This window comes from Calypte anna, chromosome 4A (genome assembly GCF_003957555.1).
Source record: "Calypte anna isolate BGI_N300 chromosome 4A, bCalAnn1_v1.p, whole genome shotgun sequence".
NCBI classification, from domain to species: Eukaryota; Metazoa; Chordata; class Aves; order Apodiformes; family Trochilidae; genus Calypte; species Calypte anna.
In genome coordinates this window covers 2,363,097-2,377,102 of record NC_044248.1, presented here as the reverse complement: position 1 = coordinate 2,377,102, position 14,006 = coordinate 2,363,097, and the positions used below count along the sequence as shown (strand labels likewise).

The following is a 14,006-nucleotide window of genomic DNA, read 5'->3' as shown; positions in this document are numbered from 1 at the left end:
AAAGGAGAAGGATAAGGGTGTGGACAGCTCAAACTGTGACAAATAACATGAATTATCATTCTCAGCTGCATGTCTGCCAAAAAGGAGGCTGGATCCTTGCTAACAAGGTAAACAGAACATATTTCAAGTGTTGCATTTTGAATCCATAACATTGTTTTTCTCCAGTCTGAGATTAATTTCCTGGAAATACTTATGGAAACAGGACCTGGCAGCCACCAGCTGATAGTCATTTCTAAAATCTGAAATGATTTCAAATTATTCAGAAAGTTGCAATAAGGAAACACAGCAGGTGTTCTTCATTACCAGCAAATGCTGCTCATGTCAGCAGAAGAAAAGGGCAATGGAGAGAGATGCAATCAAAAGTGACATCAGAAAACCAACTGGTGTGTGACACATTGCAGAGAACCTGAACAGGTCAAAGAAAGTTGGAAATTTGTCATTCTGTAGAGTGGAACAAAAGGAGGACAAGAAACATGTTGAAATGGAAGAAAGTGGAGGACACAATGGATTGATAAGAAAGCTGAAGAAAGTAATGATTTAGTGTATAACCAGAAACTCTGGCTGGAATTACCCTGGATACCTTACCCTTTGATATACTGTGGCCCAAATTTTAGAGGTGGATACCTAAACCAGGCAGCTTTCTCTCTAATCTGGTTCTCAGATATTTACTCAGAATCCTACTGTGCATTTTAGGTACCTGACTTCCAGCTTAAGAATATCTGTAGAGAAACCAGATCACTTTAGTTTTACTGCTGTAGTAGTAGTGATAAGGCAGGATTTTATGTAGGCTTACTTTCCATACTCATCCCACCTTCTCACATGTAATGAATATGCACATATATGTATATGTTCATGTGTTTAATTTAGAAATCTGTTTCATTTTTCCAGTATTTGAGTACTTCATTTCACTCATTCTGTTTTTTTTCCTTTTTCTTTTTTTATGTTAAATCACCTATTCTATTGCAGATGCTCTTCTCCATGTCTTGATCATGACAACAGCAGGTGAACCTCTGCATAATTTCTTTCTTTACTACATTGCTCTTCTCACCCATGCTATTTATCCTCCTCTCTTACCTCACTTCAGGATGCTTTAGTGGTCTGATAGTGCATGTTATCTAAGAGATAAAGGGATCTAGATAGCAGTAATAGTTACACGTGGCCTTGTTCTTCTAGTACAGTGTGTCCGTTTTCTCCCATCTGTCCACTGTAAAAAAAAAGAATACAGGACACAGTCAGTCCACTGCAAAAAAACCTGAAGAAAGCTCCTTACACAGTCCTAGATAGTCTTAACCACTGATGTAGTTAACAGTACATTTTCTTTGTTGGTGGGATGCTTTAATATTGTTAGAAGGAAGGAGAAAAAAAAAACAACTGACATGTAATTCAAGACACCACTGTAGATAGCTTTATGTTCAACTTTTATATTACAGGAGGGGCTTCTTATCTCACTGTCTATAAAAATATTGCAGAGCCACTCCCTACACCCTGTTTTCCAAATTGTGCCACCATACTGCAACCAGCAGAGTCACAGTACAGACCCAGAATGCAGTTTTTTCACATGATGTGCAGTTTTTGAGTGACCTGGGTGAATCAGTGGCTCACTGCATCCCGCACAGAACACCTGAAGTGGTACCTTCCCTAAAGAGATGATCTTCATTTGGCAAACAGTGTTTATTGACACAATACATCTTCATCTCCTTTCACATAACCATAGAAAGGTGAAAATCATCTTAAATACTCATCTCTGCCAAATTATTAAATGGCTAAATAGAAACCAAGGTTAAACCCCATCTTTTTTAGGTAGTGTCCTTCAGTCCTTCTGTAGCTGACTAATGCAGTGAAGGGAATGTTAGCACAAGTTAACACTCGAGTGGTTTCCTGTGTAGGATCATGTTTTTTGTCCTCCTGGAGTGTGCCTTGTTTCTGTGTGGCATAATCACAGCCTGATGGAAAGCACAGTGAGGTAGTTGAATGATTTGCTGTTGACTTCAGCAGGAGTTGGATCAAGGCCTTCTTTCTTTAATTTCAGACATTCTACCAATTTTCCTTCTCCAGCTGAACACTTTACACTGCCTGAAGCACCCTGATTATTTCTGCTTCTTTCTTCACACTGCGACTAACACTGAATGCTGCTATCTCCTTGTTTCCCACTTCCTTTTGAAACTTAAGATCATGCACACAAGAAAAGCTCCTAAGTGTCTCTACAATGGATGTGCTCCAGTTTGAGCTTTTTATTGTTTCCTGCTACCTGATGTGAGCATGTGTGCCTGCCTGCCTAGTTTGAAAGAACAGTCCTACCTGAGCTGGCTGTGTGAAAGTGATTGATTTCACCTCTTCTGGTTTTGAGTGTTTAAAAAAAACCTGTTGCCTGTTCTAAAGAGACCCTTCCTGGTGCCAGGGTTGCATGGCTCTCCAAATGATTCTGCAGAATGAGAAGTGTGTTTGAGTGCCAACCTGCTTGCATTGGCAGCCACCTGAAACTCTGACTCTCCTGCACAGCTATTCACAAAGCAGTGACCCTTCACAAATCACACAACAGGCATCTCCTTACACACCCCCCCAGTGCTGACACTTCTTGTTTGATTTGTTCATCCTGCTGTTAACTTTCAAATGAGTATATAGAACCAAGGAGATACAGAATAAATTCAAGTTAATTCCATACGACTAAAACCAGCAAAGGGAGTACCTCAGGCTCAGATCTGAAACACAAATATCTCATGAAAATACACCACAACTCTTGGTCCTTGCAAGGTGGATAAATCCAATGCAGATATATTGTCTGTGTTTTCTCAGAGTGGAGCCACTAGAAAACCCAGTGCTGTTTGCTCTGCTCTCTGGAAAATGTGGGGGCCTTCTGTATATGTTCTGAACCAGAAGGATGCTGTAGCCAGTGGGTTTTGTGTACTTACATATAGAAAGTACACAGTTTTTAATTGCTCTTAAATTAAAGAGATTTAAATGTCCTCTCTAATTTATGATTAAGTGCTGCTAAATTAGAGGAAAATGGTGCTTGATCTAACTGCTAACAGCAGCATGTAGAGACTCCCCTGCAGTCTAGAATGTATTCTTAGAAAATAATTGCTTCGTTTTTAAAAAAATAAATCCTGATTTCCTCTCTGTTCTCTTTGAAAGAGAAAAGGCAATGATTGCCCCAAAACTAATGTTTCATTGATTTGCCTATTATGTTGGACTACCACCTGGCTAAATCTCAGCACAGCTCAGTATTGACCCAGTCTGCAAGGCTGCCAGGGTCACATGTTTGTGTTGCAAATCGTTTCTAACTGAACCTTTAAAACTCACAGAAAATGAATCACAGAATCATAGAATGCTTTGGGTTGAGTTTTACTCAAAGGCTTTACTGAGAAATATTGTCCTAGTGTTGCCCTGGTCAGCCTTGACACAGAAATGTTGACTTTTTTTGCTTTAGCCCATAATCTGCTTTGAGTTTGGATCATCCCTTGGTTGAAATTTTATGTTCTGGCCATGGGTTGCCAAGGTAAAGTGAAGTCAGTGCTAAAGAAGGATGCTTCCCCTCTTTGTACTCATGTAGGAAGGACACTGAAAACATTTTCTGAAATAGACTTATGCTGATGAAAAGTCCATGTAATGTTCACACCTTGCTTGATCAATCAGCTCACTTAGCTTGGCCACCTTTGTTTTGGCTCACAAGAATGTTTTCCCACTTATCAGCTCTCCAAGAGTGTTCTCCTATTTATATTGTTTTCCTCCTCCTCAGTTTTACCTAATATCTTCTTACCATTTTTTTTTGTTCTCCTCTTGAGCTCTTCACAGTCAGTTGTATTTCTCTTTAATGAGCTCCTTTTCATTCTCTGGACACAGAGGGTTAGTGGTGCTCGTAGTAGTTCTGCAGCTGCAACACAGAGTAAGCTCTGAGTTTCCTGCTTGGCCACAAATCCTTTTTTTCCTCTCAGTACAATCTCTTCCTAGCTCAACCTCATCACTTAACATCTGGTAAAAGAAACATTAGAGAGAGAAAAAATAATTTACATTCTATGTTTCCTTCGTATTAGTTGTACACATTTTCCACTGTGCTAAATGCAGATGTCAGGAAGTATGCTGTGTGTCATAGTTTTGTAGGAATTATTTGTATATTGATATACAAAGTCCTTCAAAAGGGCAAAGCTTTCCCACTCCTGAAACAGTAATGTTACCATCCAGATGCCCTAATACATAGCAAATAGGCACAAAAAGAGACTGCTCTGATTCAGAAGATCATGTGAAATGTGCTGATTTGGGGGGAAAAAAAAAGAGGTTAAAAAAAAATTGGATTAAATAAGTGGGTGAGAAAGTAAACGTGGCCAAAGGTTGGGGAATAAACAGGGTGAGAATAAATGTATTCTGACATTATATGTCAGCTCTGCAAACCCTGGAGCACTGTGCTTCCCTTTCAGATTTGTATGCCTCTGCTCTGGAGCTGAAGAATTTCCTTTTGCACTGTATTCATGCAAGTTTTCCAAAATCTGTTTTCTGGAGATTTCCTGGTAGTATATAGCTGGCTGCTCCATATTTAGGGTGATGGTTGGCACTACTCTTTCTGTGCCCCCCTCACACTATTCTGGGTTTGCTGCCCAGCACCTGGTGAAAGAATTGCTGTTGCTTTGATGGTTTCAGACTCATCCAGAAATCACAGAACCCTTCAGGAATTCCCCCCTCTTTTAGTGATATGGCACAAATCTGGGTTTTGTGTATACTCTGATGTACATTCCTGCTTGCCAAATTGAATCTTGCTATTTAGTAAATACATGAGATCTTTACGCTAGAAATAGCTGGTTCTGCAGTAAATAATAATAATAATAATAACAATAATATCCTACTGGTTTTACCCTAACTATTGTTAAATTTGTGCCCACCTCCCAGTGATGCTTATGTTTGCCTATTTTTCCACTCCTTGGAGCAATAGTTGGTTTCAGTGACAGATCACTGATAGACCTTGTGCTGGATTCACTGCCAGACCTTGTTCTGACCCAGCAGGCACATTCAGAAGGGGGATTGTCAGATTTGGACCCTTACCTTTTGTATGTGTTGTTCTAGCAGTTAACAGTGGGTGTGGCACTGGGGAGATAAGGTGAGGGGGACATAAGGCAGCAGAAATATTTCAGTGATGGAGAGCAGAAGGTGATGCTGTTGTTAAAGTGTGCAATTTTGAGTGTTACATCAGTAATGAAATTGACTGAAACCTTAAAGTTCCACTCACAACAGCTCACACAATGAAAAACGTGAATGCTGATTTAATTCAGGAAGTACACTCATTACCTTCTGGTAATTGTGGGGTAGTATTTCTCTTGCTCATAGTTTTAGAATCAAAATGTGAAGCTCTTCTTCAGGCACTGGGTGTCATTACCTACCTCTAATGCATGCATTATAACAGAGACTGGGACCCATTTTCTGAAACATTCAGAACCACTTTGAATAACACAACTTCATGCAGCTACAGGAAAATTGCAGTGCAAGCCATAGGACACTCCTGTAGCAGCTGAGTGTTTAGTATCTCTTAAGCTGTTCTTTCACCTGTGATTTAAAATGTATGAAGTTTGTATTTTCTCAAGGAAACTCCCATTTATTCTAAATGAATCCCTGGAGAATCGAAGCTGTAAAATGTTTTCATTCTCTCTTTTTCCCCCTTGTTAAAACCACAGAAACACCAACCTCTAAGGAATGAGATAATGGTTGTACTACCCAGACTTTTACACTAAACAAAGCCTAGAGGTATCTGAATGGCAGTAGAATAGGAGACTGCATGTGTGAGAAGGACTGACATCCGTGGTGCATGGTGTGCTTCTGACTGGCGCTTGTGGCTCCCTCTCCATCCTCCATTCTGGTCTGATCTGCACGGTGTGTTGGGTGTTGTGTTCTTACAGCATGTGGAGTTCTCTTGTGGCTGTGTGGACAATGAGTGGACGCAGTGTTTGTTGCACAGAACAGTCAAGGGGGCAGTGGAAAAATCCCTGTATTTGTTACTCATGTTAGAAGGGCTTTTCTCTATTGCAGGTCCTTCAGTAGCATCTCTGCAGCTCCCCATGTGCTGAGTCTATTATTCTAGCAGTAGGCCTGATGCTGTTCTGTTTCATATACTCTTATTTTCACTTCCAGCAACCTGACATTCCCATCCCACAACAGGCATGATCCTAAGTCATAAACCAGTAAAAAAAAAAACAAAACAAAACTGTAAACTTGAAATAGTTCAACACCTTTCCCAAGAATGTCCCCAGTCTTTGTAACAGATCTGTCAAACCTGTTAACCTCTTAACTCTAAGAAGTTCCACATAAAAGAAATTCCTTGAAATGTTTTTCTCCCTTTTAAAGAAAATTAAATAAATAAGATAATCTACTGTATCCTAGAAGATGGCTCCCTACAGATGGCTTTCTGCATCTCTTAAATTTTATACTGTGACATTTTATTGCTGTGCAAAGTAAGACAGAAAACTAAAAATCCATAAAGAGACCTCTTACACAGTGACTGTAGCAGTTGTCATCTCACCAAAATTCAAAATGAGTCTTCAAACAGTAAATACATGTTGGGGGTTTTACATAAATAGGTGCTATCTCCCCTGATGTATTACAAATCATAGCCACACACTCCAGAATGAAATTTGATTTCTTTTTAAAACCCAAACTCATTATTTGGTTTGAAATCATAGTTTCTCAGATAACTAGAAAATGATAACCTAAAAAAAGCCCCCAAAATCAGAATTGGCTTTATATTGAGCCTTAAATAATTTTCTTTAATATGATACATTTGCTGGTAAAGTATTTTTAAAGTGCCAGCTTTACAATACAGATGCCTGCAGGTACAGAGCAGTGAGATCTGCACTGAAACAGGAACACAAATGTGCTCCCAAGCAGCCACTGCTGGTAACTGTACCAACAGCAGCACTGTGAAATAAGGCTTTCTGTTAAGAGCTTTTAGATGGAAGTTGTCAGTTTAATGAATAAATTATCTTGGCATGATTTGGTGCTTCCCATGGGAGAAAGGCTTTTTCTGATTTCCCATCCTGAGAGGGAGCTGTGTTACAGACCTGTGTGGAACACAACCAAAGGAACCCCGTGATGCTTTGTATCTCATTTCTCCTCTCCCTCCACCCCCTAATTTTTCAGCTTCCTGGTCAGTTTCATGGTGGATGCTCGTGGGGGTGCCATGAGAGGCTGCAGACACAACGGGCTCCGGATCATTATTCCCCCACGGAAGTGCACGGCTCCCACCAGAGTGACTTGCCGGCTGGTGAAACGCCACAGATTGGCCACCATGCCCCCCATGGTGGAGGGTGAAGGGCTGGCCAGCCGCCTGATTGAAGTTGGACCTTCTGGTGCTCAGTTCCTTGGGTAAGGGGTGCCGTGTGGCCCACGTAAAAACCTTCAGTTTATTTCCATCTGGTTGCAAATGGCACTGAAATGGTTCCTTTTTCACACCCCCTCCCCTAAGGCTTAACTCAGAAAATGATGTTTGTAACACACAGTAACAGAATGGTCAGGTGAAATCCAAATCAAAGCTTTTATGCCTTTTCCTTTGAAAACAGATATTTTAAAACACTGGTGCTGAGGTTAATGTGCTTCCTTGGGTAGAATTATTACTCAGTGTTGTGATATTACAGTGGGCACAGACCCCTCTGCAGCCAGAAAATGCAGCTCATGCTAAATCATCTGCACAGAAGGCATGAATAGCACAGCACTGACCTGCAGCTCAGATGTAAACCTGCTACATGCACAACACAAGGCAGAGGTGCCTAATTTAGAGACTTGTGTTGTGTTATCAGTGATTTGGACTATCAGGGAAGCACAGTGCCTTTGATTTTTCTGGGGTTGCAATTTCTAAATTAAGCAATAGGACAACCCTGGCAGTTTTTGGCCTTTTCTTTTGTCCTATGCTGCAAAAACCCTGTAGAAAGATCAGAACTGTGTCTGCTGCTGAGCTTGTCTTAGCAATTTTCAGCTGAAAGCAGCAGTTATCCACACTATTTTTAATTTGTTTTACCAACTGTTCTCCCTATCAACTGTGGCATCCAAAAGTGGATGATTGAAGGAAACCCTTCTATTACAATAAATAGCTTTTTGTAAAAAAACAAAACCAAAAAACCATCAGTAGTTTAAATCTATTTCAAAGTAAATTAGTTACTTTAAAATCCTCTTGTGTCAGGCTGTGATCAGAACCATGATCTTTGGAAGTGCTTTTTCTAAAAGGTTGAGTTTAGGGAGAGAGAAGAAAGTTGATAGGTAGTTTTTATCTTCCCACTGGTTTGATGTGGAGTGTGAAAGGAGAACATACCCAGACATGGTTTGGCTGCTTCACTGTTGCCTTTATCTGGGTAAAAAACAGCAGTTCTGAAATGCTGGAATTGTGATGCTAAGAGCCAGCCAACCATTCCTTCTGACAGCCCAATGGTCTGACTGAGGGGACTGAGTCCTTCTTCCTCACTCAGTGTGCAGATGACACCAGGCTGGGTGGGAATGTTGATCTGCTCCAGGGAAGGAAGGCTCTGCAGAGGGATCTGGACAGACTGGAACAATGGGCTGAGGTCAATTGTATGAGATTCAAGCAGGCCAAGTGCCAGGTCCTGTATTTGGGTCAGAACAACTCCATGCAATGCTACAGGCATAAATCAATGCTACAGAGGGAAGAGTGGCTGAAAAGATGCCCAGTGAAAAAGGACCTGGGGGGTTGGTTGTTGGCCAGCAGTGTGCCCAGGTGGCCAAGAAGGCCAACAGCATCCTGGGCTGCATCAGAAAGTGTGGCCAGCAGCACCAGGGGTGATCCTGCCCCTGTGCTCAGTGCTGCACCTTGAGTCCTGTGCTCAGTTCTGGGCCTCTATGAGAAAAACCTTGAGTTGCTGGAGTGTGTCCAGAGAAGGGCAGCAAAGCTTGTGAAGGGTCTCCAGCACAAGGCTTATGAGCAGTGGCTGAGGGAATTGGGATTATTATTTAGGCTGGAAGAGACAGAGATGTTCTCACCTTCTGTAGCTATCTGAAAAGAGGCTGTAGTGAGGTGGGTGTTAGCCTCTTCTCCCAGGTAACCAATGATAGGATGAGAGGAAATGGACTGAAGTTGTGCCAGGGGAGGTTTAGATTGTAAATCAGGAATAAATTCTTACTGAAGGAGTGGTGAAGCATTGGAACAGGCTGCCCATCTCTGGAGATGTTCAAAGAACATGTAGACATGGTTCAGTTGGCATGGTGATGTTGGGTTGATGGTTGGACTTGATCTTAGAGGTCTTTTCCAACCTCAATGATTCTATGATAAGATACCTCTTAATCACAAGTAGCAGCAGACAAGCAGGCTAACCAGATGCTTTGTACCTCTTATTCTTTTCACATCTTGGTCACTTTTAAAGAGAAGCTAAAAGAAATCTAAAGAGCAGAAGAAATATTGTGCTGTCACCTTCAGTCTCCCATTACCTCTGTCACCCAAACTGACCTAAGTATGTCTCCCATTTTCTTTTTAGTGGCTCCTCTATCTAATGAGAATGTCTCACCTGAAAGACCAGGATATAGCACAGTTTTATGAAATCTCAGATCTTTCTGCCCTTCCTGCAAGTGTTTTTTCTAGGGGTTGTACTGGCAGTAAAGTAAAAAAATAACTGTACTGTTTGCAGAGATGGATTCTAATGTCCAAGTCCTGTTCCCACTGCCAAACCACCCATCATCTTCCCATAAACAAGAAAAGATCCTAGGTGAACAAAACCTATTTTTCTGTGAACAAAACCAATTTTACTGATTTTGATCATCAAATTGTCATCACTAGGATGGAACCTTATTCAGTGTACAGCCTAATTCCACTCTGTGGACCAGACAGTGGCACTGGCGTTCTGGCACAAAAAATACATAAAGTTTATTTATGTTCTTTCTTTCACTGCTGCTTTGGATGTACTCAGTAAACTTCATCTGCCTACGGCTCCTCCCCCACTTAATGAGGGAGAAAGCTTGGTCAGCCGAATCCTTCAGCTGGGGCCTCCTGGAACCAAATTCCTTGGGTAGGAGAGACTTGAAACAAATTGATGGATGCTGACCTCCCCATTCTTCTCCTCCTTCTGCAATATGATTTTTTTATGTCATTATGCCCATGATATTGTCCCTTTCTATCATTTGAGATTTTGTATACCTAACCCTTAGTGGACCATTTTTCAACCCTCGTGGTATGTGGTTTTTGTTTTGGTGGTATGTTTGTATCTTTTTCTTAAAGTACTGTGGCCTTCATTTTTGTTTTGGCATGAAATCTTCCTAGTTATGTGCTTGATGTCTGTAGCAAAGCAACCTGGATTGGGACAAACAAAAGGAATCTACTGTAAAATTTAAGATGTGATTTTTTTTTTTTTTTTGTATCAAGGACTGATTAATCCCTCAGTTATATGTTGGATGCCACCAGTATAATAGAACTCCTGACATTTACTATGCACATGGTAACCTGTGTGAGTCCTCTAATCAGAAAAGCTTATATACAAATATATTTATATTTTCTCTCTTATTTCTAAGAGTATGGATGTAGATGTCTATGTAAATATAGATATATTATATGTACACATATGTGTTGTATATGTGTGTGTATATGTATATGTGGATACTGATACATATATTCATGTCTGCTTGTAAGGCAACAGGCAAATTCTTATCTCCTATACTGAAGTAGAAACCCAGATGATCTCCTCAGACCTCCTTTATGTCTCCCAGAGTGTAAATCAGGAATAAATTCATTGGAATATACAGAATTCCGATGAAGTAAAATTGGCACAGGACACAACTGCCCACTGATTGCAATGAAATTATTCTGATTTGCACTGGTATAAGAGAGATCAGAATTTGTTCCACTACTCATATACGTTACAGTAGATTCTCTTTGAAATGAAGTTGCACAGGTTAACCCAGACAGTAGTGACACCTAAAACGAGCATGACTTTTTTTACAAATTTGCAAAACAATTCCCAAATTTCTCACTGAGCACTCTTGTCCTACCAAATCTCATTCACACTGTGGAAAGAGGTGAATGCACTTTTTAATCTCTACCTTGGCACTTACTGGGTCCCTGTAAAAACGTAGTGCGTGTTAGTGACCTCCTAGCTTAGGATCATGCTAAAGCATTGCAGCAAAATAGGTAGAATTCCAGGTCACTTTGTAGCAGACTGAATAGAGTTGCTGTTAATCCTGTCTCTTCCTCTCTCCCGTGTGCATTTAATGGGCTGTGTTGCTGTGCCAGGCCTGTGATTGTGGAGATTCCCCATTTTGCTGCTCTGCGGGGCAAAGAGAGAGAGCTGGTGATCCTGCGCAGTGAGAATGGGGACAGCTGGAAGGAGCACTTCTGTGAATACACTGAGGATGAACTGAATGAAATCTTGAATGGGATGGATGAAGGTACACACTGGGACTTTTTTTTTTTACCCTCTCAGCTCCTGGATTACTTCTGTAATTGGGGTTTTATCATTGATTCTATTTAGCATCTTGTGTTTGGTCTGCCCCGAGGATTTGTGACACTGCGTTCCTCAGATGCTTCGTTTGAGTCACTCTGGGCCATGATCATGTTCTCAGTCAGGAAATGGCAGAAGCACAGTGTACTTGTGGTTACTTTCCCTGCATGGTCTGCTGACAGAGTGGGACAAAACAAAATCTGCCATCATCACAAAGTTGGGAAGAATAGATGCCTGACTTGCGTCTTCTGCTTCCTGGTTTCATAGTTTTAAATAAAAAGCTGCCATAGCAAACATAATTCCAAAACAAGGCAATTAGCATACTCATCCTTTCCAAGCAGCTACATGTGTGGGAGGAACTGTCAGTCATGGGCACTCTTGCTTTCTGAGAGAACAGAATGGCCTTGGGCTGTCTAGGATCTGCAGAATATGATATTAATTTTTATGGCTTTTTTTTTTTCTCTTGAATAAAAATAAATGCACCGGCTTATACACTGGACTCACACTTTGATGCTGGTCTTGATTTGGACTTTAGTTTCCTTGATGCTGCTCCAGGCAGTAGTGGAAATGCAAGGCAGAAAGGGGCTTGGACTAATCCCTTTGCTTGCCTGCTGATTTGGGAGGTGTTCCCAATCTGTTCTGAGTTTGCAGTCTGCAGTTCCCTTCAGTTAGTTGTGCAGTCTGTCTGTCTCTTCCTTTCTTGAGTTCTCTATTTTAGCTGAACCTAAAATACCAGGGTATGTCTCCTTTTCCCTTTTAGTTTCTAGACAAAATACTTCTGTAGGTTGCAGCTAAACTGCAAGAAGCTAGAATGCATTTTGAATTTCCCTCTCTTGTTTTCCCACTAAATTCCTGCCTTCTGACCATTTTTTTTCCCCTCAGTCCTTGACAGCCCAGAGGAGCTGGAGAAGAAGCGCATCTGCCGCATCATCACCCGAGATTTCCCTCAGTACTTTGCAGTGGTGTCCCGGATCAAGCAGGACAGCAACCTCATCGGGCCAGAGGGAGGTGTGCTGAGCAGCACCGTGGTGTCCCAGGTGCAGGCAGTCTTCCCAGAAGGGGCTCTAACCAAACGAATCCGTGTTGGTCTTCAGGTACAATGAAATTTTTTCTTGGTTTTGGGTTTTTTTGGGGTTTTTTTTTCAGTGTAAAATCGCTGCCTTTGACTGGAGAAGCAGCATAGTCAGCTTCTCGTGGTGTTTGTTGAAGATGTCCCTGCACATGCAGGGGGGTTGGGACTGGATCTGTAAGGTCCCTTCCAACCCAAACCGTGCTGTGATGCTATGTTGTTGTCTAGAATGCTTATAGTACCAGAAAAAATGTAAAAAGAAAATAATCCACGCAGAAGTCAAAGCTAATTGGAAACCTTTGCATATTCCTATTGATTCAGATTGCAAAAGTCACAGCTAGTGGGAAACTTTTGCATATTCTTGTTGATTCAGATTGCATGATTCTGGGAAAAGCACCCAGTTTTGGTGATGCTAATGATGATACCAGTGTAGGTCATAGAACAGTTTCTTAGGTATTTCTTCTGAAAGGCATCAGGGAAGCCCAAAGTGCTGTAATGACTCAGTCAAATGTACAGATTCTTTGTGTGATGTAAACAAGCTTAAGAGTTCACTACTAAAAGAGAGGGAAGTCTTTCCCCTACCTCTGTCAGCTCCTCCTGCTCTGTGCATCCACAACTCAGCTTCTCCTGCAGACTGCTTTTTCAGAACCCCTCTGGACAGCTGGATATCTTACTGAAATAGCTCAGTGCTTGTTCTAAGGAAAAAAAAAAAAAAGGGACAAGTGAATTAAATGATCATAGCATCACAGGATGTCAGGTTGGAAGGGACCTGAAGGATCCCCTGCTCCAACCCTTCTGATATTATTCTTTATCTGAGATCTCTCAGCACCCCAGAGAGCTGAGACTTCAAACTTCCCAAAGTGGGGGAATCCCCCCCTTCCCCTGGGTAGTGGGTTATGCTGTAATTGTTGCTGTAAAGGATCTGACAAGCACTGAGAAAAGGGATAGGAAGAGGAGGAATGCTTTGGAAAATTGGAAGAGGTCTCTTCTCACAGGCAGGCAGTCCTTCTGTCTGCAGGCTCTACTGGGAAATTGTGCTCTTTAGTGTAGGAACTGAAGGGTTTTGTGGCAATCTATAGATCCAGCTCTTTACATACTCATGAAGCTCTTTTCAAGTAACTATTCCCTTCCTGTCTTTTGCTTTGGAAAGGCTCAACCTATGCATACTGAACTTATAAAGAAGATTTTAGGCAACAAGGCTACCTTCAGTCCTATAGTCACACTGGAGCCCAGGAGGAGGAAGTTCCATAAACCCATCACGATGACAATTCCTGTCCCCAAGGCCTCCAGTGATGGGATCATGAATGGTTATGGAGGGGACACCCCCACTTTAAGGTTACTGTGCAGCATAACAGGTAGGATGATGTCAATACTGGAGCTTTTTGTGTGTCTTAAAATTCTCAGTCATCATGGGCTGAAAGTGTTACACTGGTACTACACATGGAAAGCTTGGTGAAAACCTGACTGGGATGGGAGGCTGTCAAACTACTTTCCCAACAATTACTTTATAGCAGAAATAACATTTGCTG

The 14,006-nt window shown here is 41.4% G+C and overlaps 1 protein-coding gene across 7 annotated transcripts in view; it reads left to right on the top strand.

Annotated features, from left to right (window-relative positions):
• ANK2 (ankyrin 2) overlaps positions 1–14,006 on the top strand; it is a 140,006-nt gene that overhangs the window by 93,903 nt on the left and 32,097 nt on the right. For 4 of the 7 annotated variants that reach the window (XM_030450107.1, XM_030450106.1, XM_030450105.1 and 1 more), the window contains 6 exons: positions 66–107; positions 967–1,002; positions 7,117–7,341; positions 11,201–11,355; positions 12,291–12,502; positions 13,628–13,832. In XM_030450107.1, the coding sequence (XP_030305967.1) occupies positions 66–107; positions 967–1,002; positions 7,117–7,341; positions 11,201–11,355; positions 12,291–12,502; positions 13,628–13,832 (875 nt within the window). The remainder of the gene's footprint in view (positions 1–65; positions 108–966; positions 1,003–7,116; positions 7,342–11,200; positions 11,356–12,290; positions 12,503–13,627; positions 13,833–14,006) is intronic. The other 3 variants (XM_030450110.1, XM_030450109.1, XM_030450108.1) reach the window with 1 other exon arrangement.